This window comes from Anser anser, assembly GCF_964211835.1.
Source record: "Anser anser genome assembly, chromosome: 4".
NCBI lineage: Eukaryota > Metazoa > Chordata > Aves > Anseriformes > Anatidae > Anser > Anser anser.
The window spans coordinates 54,941,498-54,959,706 of record NC_139724.1 but is presented as its reverse complement, the minus strand read 5'-3'; the positions used below and the strand labels follow the sequence as shown (position 1 = coordinate 54,959,706).

Below are 18,209 nucleotides of genomic sequence, written 5' to 3'. Positions count from 1 at the left end.
GTGCTCCAGATTTTATTTCACAGAGAAATATTTACTACAATATTTCAAGCACAGTTGAAAAAAAATAAATATTCAAGTTATATCTTTGTGTCAATCTCAAGTGATCTCCAGTAAACTAGGCTAAATTTTTCCTCTAGTAAGGCAGCATAGACAATTCTGTAGAAATAGTGTTCTATAACAAAAAGTGAAATATATTGACAACAAATAGAAATCATAAAGTATTTATTGGTTCATCAAAAAAAAAAAAAAAAGAAAAAAGAAAAGAAAAGAAACTGCATTAGAAAGGTTCTTAATCTCTTTCTCCACACCTCTGTCCCTCAGCCACTGGCAGGTTAATATTAATAGCTGCCCTCAGGTTAGCCCAGAAAAGGGCACGCTTGCTCCTCTCCTTCGGCCACTCCAGGTACGTTCTCTTTGCCATGAGAGCCTTCAGCTTGTGGTACCTCGCGGGGATAATATATGGAGGAATTGGCTCCAGCAAAATCAGGATTAAGCTGTTGCAGTTCTCACTAAACAGCTTGTGATGGGCAAAGTACAGCTCGTAGTGACACCACTCGCTCTGCACAAAGTTGGGAGACAACACAAAGATTGACTTGTAGCTCTTGTCTATGCAGTTAATGATATTCTCCACAATGCTCTTGCCGGGAACAAAGTTTCTCTCGTGCTGGCACAGCTGCACGCTGCCCTCCCCCTTCTCCAGGTTCGGGATCAGCTCGTTCTTCACCCACACGGAATCGCGCTCGCTGTAGGAAATGAAGGCGTGGAACTGCAGGACGGTTTCCCGCTCCTCGGGGCACTCGTGCCAAGCTCTGCGCTTCGTCTGCGTCCACTGCCACAGCATGCGCACGTACCACGGCACGTCCAAGTAGATGCACAGAAAGGCCACCACCCCCACCAGCACCAGCGTCAGCAGCAGAGCTGTCACCAGCAACAGGGTCGTGTTGCAAGCGAGCTCAGTCAAGTGGAAGTCCTTCAGCTGCGTTCCCCTCAGGTCCTCTGGGTACTCGCACACGTATGCCTCCGGCCAGCCGGACAGCTTCCCCCCAGACTGCCTCTCAAGACGCATGAAGGCCTGCAGCTCACAGGAGCACTTGAACGGATTGTGCCCGGCTTCCAGCTCCCGCACCCGCCGGCAGCTCTCAAAGAAGTCGGCAGAAGGGGTGAGGATCGAGTTCATCTCCATATTCAGGAACTCCAGGGCCGAAAAGCCACCGCACCCCGGCAGGTCAGCCAGCCTGTTTGACGCCAGGTTCAGCTCTTTCAAGGACTTCAGCTCAGCAATCCCCTGGGGGACGCTGGCGATCTGGTTGTTTTGTAGGTCCAGTTTATTGACATTGACCGGCAAGCACCCAAACACGGACTCTGTCAACTGATTTGAGGACAGGTCCAGCTCCATCAGAGACTCGGTCCATTGGCAGTGCTCCTCGGCTCCATCGTTACGCAGCAAGTTGCTGCTCATGTCCAGATACCTCAGTGATTTCATATGCCTTGTCATGGAGCTCACCTTGGAAAGGCTCTCAAATTTATTCTTCTGCAAGATAAATGTCTCCAGTTGAATTAATTTATCACAGTTTTGAAAAAGCAGATCTGTTAAATCATTGTTTCTAAAATTTATGTATCTAAAGGGACTGTCAAGCGAAGGACATAGCATATGTATCATCTCTGATTCTGCTACTGTCAAGGCTTCAATGTTCATGTTTGCAAATATCTGGTACAGGTCATCCTGTGAAAAGTATAGATCTGTGACTAGAATGTTCTTCAATGCCAGTGCTTTCATGGAAGTACCCGAATACCTGAAGTTATACGATTCAATGTCCGACAATTGCGTAAAGTTGTTGATATTGAAATATTCAATGGATGAGTGCCATACAGTCTGAAGAAGTTCAAGAAAAATATTCCAGTCCACTGACATATTTGTCAGTGTCAGATTTTGTAGCCTGGAGCCTTTTCTGAAATCAGACAATAAAGTTATTAATTTTTTTACATTGCCATTTGTGATTTGTGACAATGACAGGCTTTCTGTAGTATTTTCTACTACAACCCAATTGTATTCAACTTTGGACTGCTGACGATTTTTATACAACAGTGGAAGGCTCATGATGCTTTTGTCAGAACCACCTTCTGGAAAATTATTAGAAACAGATGTAAAGAGTTCATTTTCCACAGACAGGCTGATATTGTTCCAAAAAGTTAATACAAACAGACACTCATACACAAAAAAGTTTCCGAGATATCTCATATTCTTTGTCATACTGGTTTATGGCTCCTTGCAGATGTTCAATATTTATACATCCATCTTTATTCTGATCCTGTAACAACAACAAAAACAGATCATATCATTAAGTGTATATCCAACAGCCATCATAGACCAACTTTTTTAAGGTTCAAATTTTCTGCCTCTGCCTTTGACTCAGAAAGCAATTATTATAAACCTATTACCATTCACGAGAGGCGTTCCTGAATTATTTATTTAATTTCATTATTTAAGTAAGTGTATTTAATTTTATTAAATAATTTTATTATTTAATTAAGACATTCCTTCATTATTTAATTATTATTTGATGGTGCATTTTCATGCTTTATGATAGGATAAGCAGGGGGAAAAAAAACAGGAACCATATCTCTCTCCTGTTCCACAGCAGTGTTTTGATTGGGTTAAATAGTGGACATGATGAAAACACTGGGTAAGGTGTTTTTTATTTTTATTTTATTTTTGAATTAAAACAGAGCAGCACCTTCAGTATTGAATGCCAAACACTTGGGTTATTATCCTGGCAAAGACATAAACCAGTCTCTCTTTATTTCTGTACAACGCTGGTCAGAAATTCCATCTTAGCTGAGGTCTAAATATGGAACTAACTCCAATGGAACTAATCTATCTTTCTGGTTTAGCATACTATCATGTATTAACATTTCAGTGATTCAGGAATCAGAGGAAATAATCTTAAAAATTACTTTTTCACTTTAAAGCTTATTCTATACATCATACTTCATTTCTCAGCCCCATATGAAAACAAATTATCCAAAAAAGAAAGGGAAAGATAGGAGAGACAGCACAAAACAGAACATGGGCAATTCATATTCTCTGCTGTCACGCTGATAAGCCTTATGGTGGTGCTCTATGATTCTTTGTTTCTGTCACTATAGACAAGAGAATTCACATCTAGTTTGCAAGTGACACTTTGTACCATTGTTGCATACAAGCCATACTATTGTCTGTTCCTGACTGAAGAGGTAAAATCTTAAAGTAAGCCCTTGCTTCTATCAAATGTTCACTCTTGTTTTAGATTATAGCAGTTTAACCACACGAATATAACACAGGCGTAACTCTACTGAATACAGAATCAGATGCACATTTAATTAACGTGTAAAAACTGCCATAAATTAGAGCCTGTTATTGGTGTCTCTTTAATTAAATGACAGTACACTGGCCACTGGCATAGTCTGAGTTCTCCTGTTCTGCCTACATACTATAAAGATTAGGCATATATTAAAAAGCAAAAGAAGCATTTTACCATAAATTGCATGCCATTAGTCCTCACTTACCACTCTAGTGCAATCACTTACTTGAAGATGAATATATTCCCCAAATGTCTTGACAAAAGTAGCCAAATTAAGTCATATAATGAAGTTGTTTCCTTCCTTTTTTTTTTAAATATATTTATCTATTTACTAAAAGGCAATCATTATTTTTTTCTGAAACCTGTCAAGAACCCTTTAGGAAGATGATGGCACTCAACTTACAGTGATAATAGACTTCAGTGAAATCCAAGGTGAGTAGAAGTGTTCATTTATTGCTCATCTTCTGTACTAATTTTTCTGTTCCAAAACCATTTGTAACATTTCTGCAGTGAGAAAATACAAGTGAAATTAATTACTGAAAAGTGAAAGAGAAAGAAAACTAGTAAATACAAGTGCTAAATTCAGTGAAGCCGTTTAGGAACTCAGGAAACTCATACAACCTCCTATCTCACAGACAGACATACACACACATTTACAATGCTCTTTCATCTTTGAGTAGCAACTTCCTATTACAATACTGATTAATTACTGTAAGATCTATTTTATAGTCAAAATTACCAGTCACGACAAGGAAAAACGAACCCCCAACTATTGAGCTCCATCTATTATGATTCCCACAAAGACAATGCCTTTACTCTTCCACAAGCTCCATTAAAAAGAACAGGTGACTCCTTAGGACTTCTTGAGAGTTCTCAATAAATACATCTACACATTAATAAATTAACCTAAAAGACACCAGAACTACAAGCATGCCCTGATACTTAAATACTCATTGAAACACCTAAAAATAAGCTTATTATTTAGCAATACAAACATTTGTTCTGCTATCACCTACCTTAATGGGAAACTTCAGAGCATTTTGCTCAATAAGTGCTAAGTCACGTAGCTTTATCCTCGTTTGTGAGGCACGCTTCTGAGAACTGAGGTTTTACTTCACGACCTCCTATAAGCAGCTCTCCTCAGTGATTCGTAAGTTTTGTTATGCTTCCCGTGCCAACAGCAAATTTTTTTCTTCAGCAAAGGAAGTCTGGTGACAGAAATGATGCTGCAACAAATCCTGGAACTGCAAAAGGGTATGCTTTGCCTGAAAACGAAGCAGCAAAAAGAGGAAACGGCGTGAGGCATCCGACTGTGACCAGAACCGCAAGTTGTTTGCCAAGAACCCACGGCTCCTCACAGGGCTGCGGGCAGCACTGCAGGCACTTACTGGAAGTTCGCGTACGCACCTCCCAGTTACTTTCGGCTGCACTTCCTGGAAATGCAGCCAAGGTGCGGGGTGTCACCTGAAAGGCTAACTCCCTGCTGTGTAATCCTACAGCCGCATATTTCAGCCCCTTTCCGCCTCCTGAGGAGAGCGGGGCCGTGAGGGGCAGTAATGGCAGTCAGGGCGACTCTCCCCGCGGCGGGGCAGTGCTGCCGGCGCGGCCGGTTGCCCGCAGCCCCGGGCGCAACAGGCGGCTGCCTCGGAAGGACATGAGGGAGAAGGACCGAGAGAAGAGCCCTCCCTCCTCCCAGCGGCCCGGCCCGGCACAGCACGGCCGGCCCGCGGCCGCCCGGCCATCGCTTCCTCCTCCCCCCGCTGCTGCCGACGTGGCGGGGCGGGGAAGGAGCAGGGGGCGCGCCGGCAAGGGGACTGCTGAGCGGTAAGGAGCACGGCGATTTCTTGGTTTGTTTTGTTTTTCCCTGACACTTTCCTGCGGGCCCCTCACTAACAACTCAAGCCCGGAGGGGATTAAACCAGGAGAAGAAAAAAAAAAAAAAAAGAGGAAGAAGAAAGGGGAAGCAGCGGGTTTGAGGGAGCGGCTGCTCCCGCCTCGCCCTGCCCGGGGGGGCAGGTGGCAGCTGGGAGAAAAGCGACCCCGGGAGGGAGCGCAGTGTCGCCGGGGATTTTCCCCAGGGGACAAAAACGAACAAAAAAAAGTTATCAAGTTATCCCTGAGCGAGGCGGCGCCAGGCGCTTTCGGGGCGGGATGAAACTCCGCGGGCGGCCACCGCACCTCAGAGGTGCCGCGGAGCCTGAGGGGCTGGGGGTCGCCTCTGGCCTCGACGCCTTCTTCTGGATCCGTCAGGGGAGAGGGGCTCCCTCACGACAGAGCTGTCGCGGTCATGTCACGTCGGTACAGCCCACAGCGACGCCTTGCCCCAGGGTCAAGCACGAGTGGACGGCTTCTTGGTTTCTGACTGATTTTGGGAGTTTGCTGTTAGCTGTTCGGGTCCCCAAAAGCAGGCTCAGCAAAGGACTTGCAGGGACCACAGCGGCCCCCAGAGATGAGCCAGTCCTGCCACTATCCGTGTGCACATGTGAGCCTTTAAAATTTGTACTGGTGTCGGGTATTTGATCATTCAGATCCAATCCCAGTGCAAAACTGTGATGCATGTATCTACAGGTTTTACTGGGTTTAGTAGAGGATCCTCATAACTGACACAAATAGAAGCATTTTCTTTAGGTGATGCTACCCATCACACAGAGTACTGTAAAATTATAGCAATATTTGCCTACCTTATTTTATGGTGTTTGCTGTATTCGTAATAGAAAACTTCAAATGTTTGTAGCAAATGTAAACATTCTGACTTGTAAATGCATATTTGCTAAAGATAATTAAGTTACAGCGTAAGCTAAAGTAATGTAAGTGGCATCAAGTGTTTATTTATTTATGCCTCTTGTTCACTGATCCTAAATGCTATTCTCGGTACTGTTCAAACAGCTGCTCTAGTTCAAATTAGATAAACAGGCTGCTAAGGCCACAGCTGTACATGATTCTACAGACTTTAATAAAAGGTACTAGTATAAGTACATGCTTGACAGGCAGGTGTCTTACTAATCCCAGTTATATTCTGCTTTTCACCCTCTTTTCTTTTTTGCCAGTCTCTTTTAGAACCTCAGGCATTCCAACAGGTACGAGGTACTGGACTGTTTTTAGTTCAAATGGGAGTCAGTGAAAAGACAGCATCAGCAGACAGGGTTGCTTGAGTTTATTTTCTGCCACTCAGCTCTGCATGTAGACAAGACCTTGCAATGACAGCTCTCTGTCAAGGTTTGTCTTTCAAGTATGGTGCCAGGCATACTGTTGTTGTCAACAAGTAAATAGTAGTAATTGTGACTAAAGTCCAGTGCTCTTGGCCTCTGCCAGTGCCGCTTCTTAATCAGCTGCAGAGCTTGCTCCGTGGCCATTTCTTTCTCTGTGTGGGTCCTTAGTGCAATGACTACAATGTTGTGGAGAATGCTTGGAAATATGTCAATAACTGTACCTCATGCAAGCTTACCTTGGCTTCAGAATTGAAGTTTAATCACACAGCTTAATTCCAGAACTGATCCCTGACATTTTAGGAACAGGTGAGAAGTGTTACCCAAACAGTAAGCCTTTGAGATAAGCAGTACAGACTCTATGTGAGCAGCAAATGTTTCCTATCTTTGAACTGGCTGCAGGGACCATGGCCTGTTGTGTTTTCAAATTACAACCCATCTCCAATGTATTAATATTACTGCAGCTTTTACTGGTGCTTTTTTCAGCTCCTTGGCATCTTTCTCTCTATCATTCAGAAGATGATAGGAACGTGTGTAAGTGGAGGTGGTGAAAATAGGAGCAAGAACTGCTTGGCCAATATGTTCTAGAGCCATTGCAGCTCAGGTTATCACATTTTCCAGTATCCCATCAATACACCTAATAAGGAACATAGGAATTAACCATGTGGAAGCTCTTATAGTTGACTTCTCCAGGCAAATGAATATCCTTTCTCACTCAACCAGCAATATTTTGGAAAACAAAAGAATAATGCTGCTCTTTGTACTTGAGTGCAGTCCTGCAAGGTGAATAGAGTATTCAAAGTATAATCGTGTCAGGGCCAGCATGCTGTATGTACCACAGGGCTCCGTGCTTCAGGAGACCTTACATCAAGGCTATGCTTTTTTTTCAGCAATAGCTTTTGGGAAACACTCCATATTATATGATTATTCATCTAAAAAGACTAATTTATTTTCTGTATTCAGAATTGAAAATGTCTGAAGACTTAGGTGATGGCATTCCACCTGAAGAAAAATCTGAAGTAGTGGAAATGCCCAGCAATGATGTATTGCCTCACGAGTCAGTACCAGACCTTGTGGAGGCTGAGATCTTGCCTACATCTTCACATGAGGAACATGGACAGGCTGCTCAGAGTGCCAGTAATGGACAGAAAGGAGACGTATTTATTAATGAAAATCCTTTGACTGAAAACATAGCTGAAAATCTGCCTTCCAATGGAGAGCTGGCTGAAGACATGCCCACTGAGTGCAATGAGACTGTAAGCCTTGATGCAGAACCTGAGTCTGAAGAAACACCACCTGAACAAAGCAGTCCAGTGAGTAATATTTTCATTTCCATAAATGTTCTCCCCTCCCTGCTCTGTAAGAACAGAGTTTTGTAAAATTTGTATACTGCTTTTTACAAAAACCTAAGGAGTTACATACAGAGAACCTGAATGGGAATAAAATCAGTTAGACTGACTGCAGCGCCAAGCCTTTGGAAACTAGGAACAGCTGAATTTCTCTTCACAGGGTGATATTAATTTGGTCTCTCTAGCTTGGTTGCAATTAAACTGTGCCAGAGCTTGTCTTACTAAGAATCTAGTCCATTTTGAATACTCTTATAATTTATCTGGTGTTCTGTACAGATGTGCTTCATTCAGTTCACAGAACAAACCTGAAAGAGGACCGAACTTAAGCTGCATATGCAGCGCTGAGACTTGTGCTTTCCAGTTTTCAAGACATTAGCCTCACACAAATAATCCATCTTTCACAAGATTCACTGAAACTGGCAGCCTTCATTCTAGGCCAGTATTGTTTGATGTGTGATCCTCCAGCCTCTGGGAGTCCTGAGCAATTGTAAGAAGTTCATTAAAAAAGAAAAGTGCTTTTTTACAGTCTACATGACATTCAATGCACATGATGACATAGCTAAAGATATTTACATCTCCACTGGAACATTTTCAGGTATCCACAAATTGGAAAAGGTTCAAATGCATTTGTTTAGTCCCTCTACCAGTAACAGGGCCCTGCCTCCAAGACGTTACAGGGGATGTATACAGTGCACAATGCAGAGCTGCTTGGGATACTTCAGCTTTTGTTCATGAGTTAATTGTGCAGAGGCAATAAGTTACATGCAATTGAGACAACAGTTCCTTAATATGATTTAAATATGGAGTAGTGATAGTTGTTCAATTCCATGTGTTAATGGAAAAAGGTGGGCAGCACCTCTTCTGGCTGTGTTTTGATTGAACAGTTGTTAGGAATTCCCTGTGCACATCTACTGGGTTACACCTATGAGGAGACTCAGGCAGAGAAGCCTCTAGCTCTGGCTCCCCATGGAACAAAGAAAGGAGATGGATGCCTGCCTGTCCCAAAGAATAACCGCAATACATTTGCATGGCTTTGTAAGATTAGGTGCCTGAAGAAATATTAGGACATCCCTAAAGACGTCCCTAGAGTTTTATGTGCTTTCAGGAATAGGTGCTTTGAATTAAGCTTCCTATTTTGCTTTCTTGTGCACAGAGATTTGAATTTCACATAATGCCCAATCTAGCACTGTCTGTAAGTGATTAGGATCCCATTAAGAATCTGTTGCTCTTTTAGGAATGAAAAAAACTTTAAAAATCTGGCTTCTGGCAACCAAACTCTGAACATGGAGGCAATATAAATCAGTCATTGTAATAAAACTACAGAAGTGCGTGTCTGCCCAGGGACAGTATATGTGAAATAAGCTAGAATGACACTTCACTGTGACACATAGTTCTTAACTAATCCTCAGTACAGACACTCTTCTCATTGCAGTTGTAGACACATTCACTGAACAGTCAGTCCTTCCCAGTCAAATGTTGCAATTCCTTAGCTAGAAGTTACCATACAACAGCAGATCCTGCAGAACCCATTACGTGGCCTTTCAGCTCAAAGCCTGCGGGGTTGGTTTAACCCGCTACAGAAGACTGAATTAGCCTACCTGACTTTGTATTGAAGTAGCCAAATGATCGGTGTCACAGATTTTAGAGTGAGCTTGATGACCGTAGTCTGTTCTTGGAGGGAAGAAAAGGTGAGGTGGGAATAGAAACAGTCCTGCACTGTAATAAATGATACCTTTTTGCATGGACTACTTTGCACAAAAGCTTAAGCATCTCTTAGAGGAGCTAGCAGCAAAGTTTTTGTCAGTAGTCATTCAGGGCTATTTCTCTCTATGTTTTGACTCTAAAGAATCATTCTTCAGAAGGCATCACTCTGATACATGACTTCTAGACAGTAAAGTAATATGTTTGTTCTTGTAGGCCACAGACTCCTCATCTAAAGCAAGTAGATGGGGAGCTTGGGGTACCTGGGGCAAGTCTCTCCTGTCATCAGCTTCTGCCACAGTGGGTAAGTGTTTAGTCAGTAAGCTATATGGAAATAAATAATAATTTTAATATGCTATTAGACATGTTAATGTCGTATCTTAAAAATAACATCTAAAGGCAAACCTGCTTGTCTCGATTAATAAGATTTGTAGACAGTTTTCTCCTGATGGGCTGGGCAAGCTGATAGTGTGCCATGACTTTTTTTAATAGGATGAAGGACATTCCTAAACTGTCAGGGCATGTAAATACTTTTCCAGGTCAAATTATCACGGAATCGTCTAGGTTGGAAGAGACCTCCAAGATCACCCAGTCCAACCACTGACGTAACACTAACGAGTCCTCCACTAAACCATATCACTAAGTTCAACATCTAAACGTCTTTTAAAGACCTCCAGGGATGGTGACTCAACCACTTCCCTGGGCAGCCCATTCCAATGCCTAACAACCCTTTCAGTAAAGAAGTTATTCCTAATACCCAACCTAAACCTCCCCTGGCGCAACTTTAGCCCATTCCCCCTCGTCCTGTCAACAGGCACGTGGGAGAATTATGGACAATGTAATAGGCTTGTTTGTAAAGTGAGTGACTTATCATTGTGTCTGCTTCGCAGAAAGAATGCATAATATGATGCAATGACTATCAGTTGTGGGTTTTGAAGTCAAAGCCTTCCATCCCCAAATCACGCACATGTGTTTGTGGTTTATGCATTATGACTTCTAACTGTACAATGTGAATTCACTTCTCATAAATTATTCTGGCTTTCACTGACACACAGTGAAGCTGGTAATCTTATCACACCAGAGTTCAGGGAGTAGAGCAGCATATCAAAACACGGACCCTGTACTCCCTCTCCCTATATGCTCATTTCCAACAGTATGTCAACCCAAAATATACTCATGAAGACTTCAGGTAAAACTTAGTCATTATACCCATTAAAAACTCACACAGACAAGAAGTGAAGCATGCAATAGATAGTTAGCAGCAGGAAATTGTTTCTCACAAAACAGCTACTAAGCTGTTAGCTAATGAGTTCTAATCAAGGATCCACAAAATACCTTCAAAGGATGAACCCTGGAATTAAAATTAATCGCTAGTTACTAAAAATAATGGATTTAATGGAGTTATGGGGTTTGTGATCCCATATAAGGTTAAATAATTCTCCTCCTAATCCTTTTTTGTTCAATGGGCAATAAATTATTTCTGTTTATTCCTCAGAGAAGGAGGGAACTTCCCTATCATCTCTTCTTTCAGTAACACCCACACTCAGGAGTTCATAATTATCTTTTCTGTCAGACAGTCCGCCAGTTAACATGTCTAACAAACTTAGAATGGGTTTCTAAGATGTCTCCAAACTGATGTAAATAAAGGCTCCTGCTGAAAGGGGCAGGCCTGCCCTGCACTACCAATGTATTTCTCCTCATATGCTAACGATAGCCTTCGTGTAGCAATGTGGGGAGCTGGATTCTGGGACTGATTTTGCAAAGTACCACTGAAGTGTGAGCTGGTTCTTCGCCTGGATTAATTTGCAAATTCCTTAATCTGGTTCACCTTTTAATCACCTAAATGCTACTGCTAGCGTGAGTGAAATGACAAGAACAGACATACAGATGGGGATGAGGACAGCATAACTAGCTGTGGAACTGCATAAGAGTTCGTATTAAACAATAAAATTTGGTGCTTCTCTTTCAGACTTGTAGATGGGCCTTTGTGTTGAAAATTTTACTTATTTTGTTCCCAGCACCATTGCTGGGTAATAAAAGATGCTGCTTTCACAGATTTCTATGAGCCTTGCCTCTCGTACATTCTCAACATAACATTGCTACAACAGCATTCTGAAAAGAATTTGTCTTAGTGTAAATGACAAAAGAGGGAAAGTTATCTGCATGAAAGTAATTCTGCAGTTGATCAGTTGAAATTGTAATGGTGATGGATTAGTTCAGTTCATTTTTATAGCTGCAGCAATGGGTTTCTTGGAACACAGCTCTTCCAGGTGATTCAGTTTCGCCTATGAGATAGCCCCAGTTATAATCTGTTCAGGTTTTGCAGTAAGTAATATTATATCAGACGGAGATTCTAATGTTCCTCGTGAGTTCTAATATTATTTGTTACCAAACAGACATTGTTTTTTGCAGGCTTGCAGTGGCAATCCCACTTAGAGTCTTCTATTTCTTAAAAGTCTTGGCTTCACGGAGCAATCAGTTTAATATCACAAAGCATATACTTTTTCTGTGGGGCAGCATAGCCTTGGATATTTTCTTGCAAAACTGACACAAGCTTGCCTGAAAGTGATGAATACTGTTGGAAAAGGTTTGGGAGACAAACAATAATGTGCATTGTATCCCCTCTATTCCTTCTTTTTGCCTAATAAGTAAACAAGACATACTATTTACAGCTGTTTGCTGCTTTTGTCTATGAAAGCTGCTGCCAGCATTGTATATCTGTGAATTTCCATGGGCTATTTTACGATACGATCTTTTTATAACAAATAAAGTATTGGTTCAGATACATTAAAAAGTCATGCTTAATTGATATTAAATACCACCTGACTGTATCAGTATTGTTACTAATTTTCACTGAGTATAAATATGCAAACAAGTTTGTTGTCTAGGCAGTCTGACTTGATAAGACTGTGTGATGTCTATTTAAAATAGGTGTATGCTCACCATGTATATATATTTGCAGCATTTATGTTATTGTAAAGTGAGCATGGTTGGAACAGTTACAAGTTGCAAAGGAGCATCCACAAGCAGAAAAGAAAACAAGAAAAAAATAAAATTATTTTTACCTGTCAATTATTGCAACTGGGAAGGAGTCTAAAAACCGATGTGTAGATACACACCAGCACTTCTGCTGTTTTCTCTTCCTGTTTTCTGTAATTTACAACTTAGACTTCCTGACCCTGGGGTCAGGGTAGGGTTGAGTTCCCATATTCCTATCTAGTAACTGTGGATCTAACTTTTCTGTATGAATTTATTTAATAAAATAGGCATTGAATGAAGCAGAAAACAAATTGACATTCAACTATCCTATAGTCAGATATACTAGGTCTCTCTGGTTTTCCTTATAAGATATTCTGAGGCTGATATGGATACTAAGTCTTAATTAACAGCATTTGAATTTATTACTTGGGTTGCTAAATCGAACATTTTAATACAGTTCGCAGAACCCAAGGTAACTTAAAATGCTACATACATAATCTTAGATTTGCTCTGGGAAATCAATACAGCAAGTAATAGTGTATATCCCTGATATGGAGGGCTTGTTTCCTAGTAGTATGTTATGGAAATTCATGCTTGATCCTGGTACGTATTTACTGCCTGCCACTATAATAGACAGGATGTTGGGCTGGGTATGCCATATATCTGGTTCAGTGAGAAACAGAAGAAAAAAGCTACTGGGAATTTCTATAAGCTTTCTTCTTTTTATTAAATATTTATTATTCCCCTCAAAGTTACTCTTTTTAATATCTGAGCAATTCAACCAATATCAGAGCAGCTTCATCTCCTGTTCTACATCAGAAAATGGATTTGCCATGATCCAGTCCATTTAATGTTGCTTATTGCTTTAGTGCATGGTATAATGGTATAAGTAAAGCTGCTCTTCTGGAATTAGACTTATCAGCAACACCTTCAGTATGTGATTTTTCTGTCTCTGTCATTGTTTCTGTATAGCACAGCTGCATGCCTTCTGAAACATGACAAATATTTACCGTTCATTTTTTTCAGAATTCTACAATGTAAAAATAGCAGAAACAATTTGCGATGGACTAGATAACATATTAAAGGCCTAACCAAATACATTCAGCCTTTACCAAATACTTTCTTTCTCTTTAAGACTGAGCTGAAACAGTTGTTCAAGGATCCCAGTTGCATTATTCATCAAACCCTGATTTAGAGCCCCCAAACAGATTAGCATTTTTACTGCATGTCTATATATTTAGCATTGCTGATTTTAGTTTCCAGCAATAGTTTCCGTGTAATATTATCTTATCTCTCTGTAACTACCTGCATACGTAGCTATTGATTGTTTTGGTGATGGTTTTGTCTTCTGGACAAAATGTCTGTTGTCTTTAAAGTGACTGACATTTTTTGGATCAAAGCCCCTTTCCCTGGCATTTCTGCCTGTGAAAGGCTGATGTGATCCTCCTCCACACAACTGATAACACAATGCCTTTGGGAGTAGCAGCAGTCACTGCCTGAACCATGCTCAGTGTCTGACACTAGGTGTCACACTAAGAAAGTTATTGAATCTGCCTTGTTACTGAGGTGAACGGGGTTTGTTTTGTTTTTAAAGATGTAAGAAGTTTGGCTGTCCCCTCTGTGAAACCACAGGGGAGCAGACCCACTGAAATAGTTGCTGGGATGATAGAATGGGAGAAGTAAGCTCAGTGTGATCTGGAGACAGAACTTGTGGTTATTGTCATCTTTTTACCCTCTTTCTTTTAAATTGTATTGCTTACTAAATCAGCAATTACACAGTCCAGTGTTTTAGTAACAGTGCTGATAAAACTTTACCACGGGGTTGAGTTACCTTGCTGCAAGCTAAGCCCATCTGATGGCTGGCAGCCACTGAAATGTGCAGTCCTGCACCTCTCTTCTCCTTGCATGTTTCTTCCTCGTTCGTGTGCCAGCACTCCTGCTTTTTTGAGCACCTGGTAATCCAGTTCAGGAAGCCAAATCGGCGTACAAATAACCCCAGAGGAAAGAAAAATCAATTTTCTGCCTCTTTAGTTCCTTGAACCAATTTGCGGTGGAATGTGGTAAGTGCCAGAGCAAACAGAAGGGACAAACAGGAGCAGGAGCTCCCTCACCAGCACCAGGAAGCCGTTAGGTCAGCCTTGCAGTGACATCAAACCTTAAGCCCCAAGGCTTAACTGGGGCAAAATGTATTTGCAGCCTGTATTTGAAGCTTGTGACTTTTGTTTTTAAAAAACGGCTTGTATTCTTGAAAACTTGCCTGTTTTTTCTTTCCAACTAAATGAATCTGCTGGTTTAAGGAAAGCTGCTGCCTTTCCACAAGCCTTGTCTTTCATATACTATATTCTTTTATATGGATGAACTATGCCTTTTGTATATTTGCAGAAGTTACAGCACTGAACAGGCTGCCTTCCCAAGGAAAGCCTGTTGTATATCAGCTTTTCTATGATTCTGTATCATGTTGTATGCATGTGCTTCACTCCACACAAGTTTGCGTGTTTTGTTTTTTGAAACTCCAGTGTCCTTGATTAGGCTGCCATGTGTCATTACCTCTAATACAACAGAAATAATAAAAACAGAACCCAGCTAGTTAATTCACATGGTCTGAAATTTGTATTATAAAGCTGCATAATGCATCTCTTTCATGCATTGCTTTAATTATATTCTGGTTTCTTGATAATTTTGTGTTTATGTACATTTCTCATCTAGCTCATCACCAAGTAGAACCACACACAGAAATACCCGACACCCATAGTTTTCCCCATATGCTGAAAACTTTGTTTTCCTGTCCCTAAGTGTGAGGGAAGGAAATGTCACTTGTGATGTCACTTTGTTCATGAACTTGGGTATTATTACACATGGATATGTGTATTAGTCAGCATTGCATAGCTTAAATTTAAGTCTGTGCTGAACAGAAATGCAAACGCTTCAGATAATGTCAAACTGAAGCATTGGAATGATGTGAATATCATTTCCATTCTCTACAGATTCTTTTCCCCTGTTATAAAATAAAGAGTTACATAAAAAATAGAGGCTGAATGTTATGCCTTTATTTTCTGTGGTCGTAAAAAAGGACAGTTAATCTCTTCAGAAGATGTATTTTTTTCACTGCATAATTCAGTTTTTCAATCGATTAAAGGAAAACTCTTTTTGTGCCTGAAATCACATGGTGGTCACTCAGCTATTTTGTAAATAGCACATTACAGCTGCAGTAGCAGCAAACCCCTTCTACAGATCTTCCTCTCTAAGAATCCTGAGTGCAAGTAACAGATGCGAGGGATTGTGGACATACTTTTGGGGACTGCAGTCCCATTTGCTATCTTTATGTCTTTTAACGTGGGCTTATGATGCACCAGAGGTTGAGAACCAATAAACTGCTGTAACAGCCTTTATGCCTGTTGCTATTTTATTAAAGCCTTTTATCAGTTCCAGTAAGGAGATCTGAAACTAGTCTCATTTATGGGCTTAATTGGAATTATTTCTGATTTACAGACTGGATGGCATAAGTATTGTAAGACTCTAGCCAGTGTATTTGTTTTAACTGCAAGGAAGATAATCTTGCTAAAGCCCTGAAGTGACTGGAGTGCCAGTTGCGTAGTCTGAAAGTGAGCACAGTGTGGTCCCACTTCTTTAATGCATATGAGAGAGTTCAGCTGCCTTTTCCACACACCTATATGCATATAGTGGAGTGATTCCTTCCACCAGTGTTCAGGTTCCTCAGTTTCTCTGTCAGTTTCAGATGCTAACTGAAGGCCTTAATCTTCAGCTCAAACTGGGAGAAGCTTCGTTCATTTTAATAGGTTTAATTTCAATCAGTTATTCATCAGGGACACCCCCAGTGGTACAACACAGGTTACAGACTGGGGTAGCCAGAGACAAAATTGCAAACTCATCCTCCCTACCTGTACCACTGAAGCACGGAGTCCAGTTGCCTGGGAGTGTGAGATTGACAAGGCACGGAGTTTCTTGCAGGAGTGGCTGAGGTTTCAGATGTGCTGAACCACCCTCCAGAGGGGTTTGTCTGCCTCTTGTCTGCAGGGAAGCCAAAGCTGCTCAGCTGGGAGGTGGAAGATGAGAGTGCCTGAAGTGAAGTGGGATGTGTCTGACTAAAACATTTGTGATCGCTGCGATTTGGCCTCGGGCAGATCAGGCAAGCTCAAAGGTAGGCCATTTTAGGCAGTGCTTGCAAAATCTGCCTTCTCAAATGAAAGATTCCACCCAGCAAGCTAAACAACAATATTCTGCTGAAATTACCAGCCAATACAAAAAAAAAGTCATCATGTAGGCAAGAAAAACAAACCAACAGCACAGAAAAACAAACTTAAGAAAGCGTGTGGTTTTCTTCTTAAGCAAGCACCAGTAGCTCTTTCACGTCTGCTATTCAGATGAGTAAGTGGGGGCATCTGAGGTGCTCCTAAGTTGACGATATCAGTTCCGTTGTTACCACACCCAGTGTAAGAAAAACAGTGCGACATTATCTCTAAAATGTGGGCTTGTCTCCCGTAACCCCTTTTATTTCTGTGCTTTCTGAAAACAAAAATTATTATTTTCATTTCCAACGCAGCGTGTAGTTCTGCAGTGTTTGTGCAAGTATGTGTCTCTGACAGTGCTGCGTTGTTTCACTTGCGGTATTCTGATGTTTTGTTGTTGCAGTCAAAGATACGTGCCATGCAGCTTTGTTCAGCAAAAATGCTCCTAGCTGACCTGAAATACTTCCTTGTCGTTCTCGTGCATGTAACCACAGCCTTGAAAATGCTGCCTAAGTCTGTAAATTGTAGTACAGCAACTGTATGAAGGCAAATCTTCTTGGAGGTATAAGCTCATCTGCAAATCTATGAGAGCCAAATCCAGAATGTTGAAAAATAAAAATAAAACAATGCATTTTTATAGAGAGAAAAAAAATTAAGAATTAATCTGAAAATCAGTAACTTTTTCACAAACACTTGAAATTTTAGCCAAATATATCTTATTTTTTATAGCATTAAAGGACAATAATATGTTATCAAGTCAAAATCTTTAAGCAGTTTATGTCAACGGAAAGAACGGAATGCTTTTGCTCATTTAAAAAAAATGTGAGCAGGGGAAATGGAAAAGAATATGGCACCAGGTATCTTTTACATCAGCTTTAAAGCACAATTAATAGTTATTTAAGTGAGTCTCAGGAAACTGATGAGTAAAGAAGTGACTTAAGAATCTATTCATGCAGATATCTTCACTGAGCCAATTAAAATGTGCAGGAGGTTGGGATTAGACAAAGTAGTACTCCACTCTCCAGTATCTGCATTGGAGCAGATTTTACAAGAGGCAAATTATCCAGCAATGATTTATTTTGCTGTGGCAGATAGCCTAGCATGTCCTATGCGGTTGTAAGACACGAGATGAAATAGGCAAAGGCTGTATTTTCTTTAGACAGGTCAGAGGATTTATGTGCCTTGTTTCTCTGTTTCAGTGTAAAACATCAGGGCTCTGTGTAATTTATACTCTCATATGGAAAATCACTTGTTTCTGCTGGTCTGTTCCTTAGGGAACATCTGTTCTTTACTTTGTGTTTTCCTGCAGATACTCCAATTTTCTTGTATGTCATCTTTCAGTAGAGCTGCTTCACATATGGTTTCTGGAGTGTATTTATTATTGAA

General features: G+C 41.0%; 2 protein-coding genes across 4 annotated transcripts in view; one reads left to right on the top strand and one right to left on the bottom strand.

The window, feature by feature from the left end:
• Positions 1-206: 206 nt before the first annotated feature.
• On the bottom strand, positions 207-4,496 carry LOC310899628 (toll-like receptor 1). The gene is made up of 3 exons (XM_083836261.1): positions 4,358-4,496; positions 3,745-3,845; positions 207-2,309 (listed from the first exon to the last, which is right to left on the bottom strand). The coding sequence occupies exon 3, from the start codon at positions 2,249-2,251 to the stop codon at positions 290-292; it is 1,962 nt and encodes a 653-aa protein (XP_083692387.1). The 5' UTR covers positions 2,252-2,309; positions 3,745-3,845; positions 4,358-4,496; the 3' UTR covers positions 207-289.
• A 535-nt stretch (positions 4,497-5,031) lies between these two features.
• The window catches only part of FAM114A1 (family with sequence similarity 114 member A1), a 34,709-nt gene continuing 21,531 nt past the window's right edge, over positions 5,032-18,209 (top strand). Inside the window, exons 1-3 of one of the 3 annotated variants that reach the window (XM_083836262.1) lie at positions 5,032-5,165; positions 7,511-7,860; positions 9,814-9,901. In XM_083836262.1, coding sequence (XP_083692388.1) covers positions 7,519-7,860; positions 9,814-9,901 — 430 coding nt within the window. In that variant the 5' untranslated portion in view covers positions 5,032-5,165; positions 7,511-7,518. Of the gene's footprint in view, positions 5,189-5,275; positions 5,824-7,510; positions 7,861-9,813; positions 9,902-18,209 lie in introns of those variants that run through there. The other 2 variants (XM_083836263.1, XM_083836264.1) reach the window with 2 other exon arrangements.

Excerpts from the sequence above, each read along its gene's own strand:
- LOC310899628 (XM_083836261.1), bottom strand. The coding sequence starts at position 2,251 with ATGACAAAGAATATGAGATATCTCGGAAACTTTTTTGTGTATGAGTGT.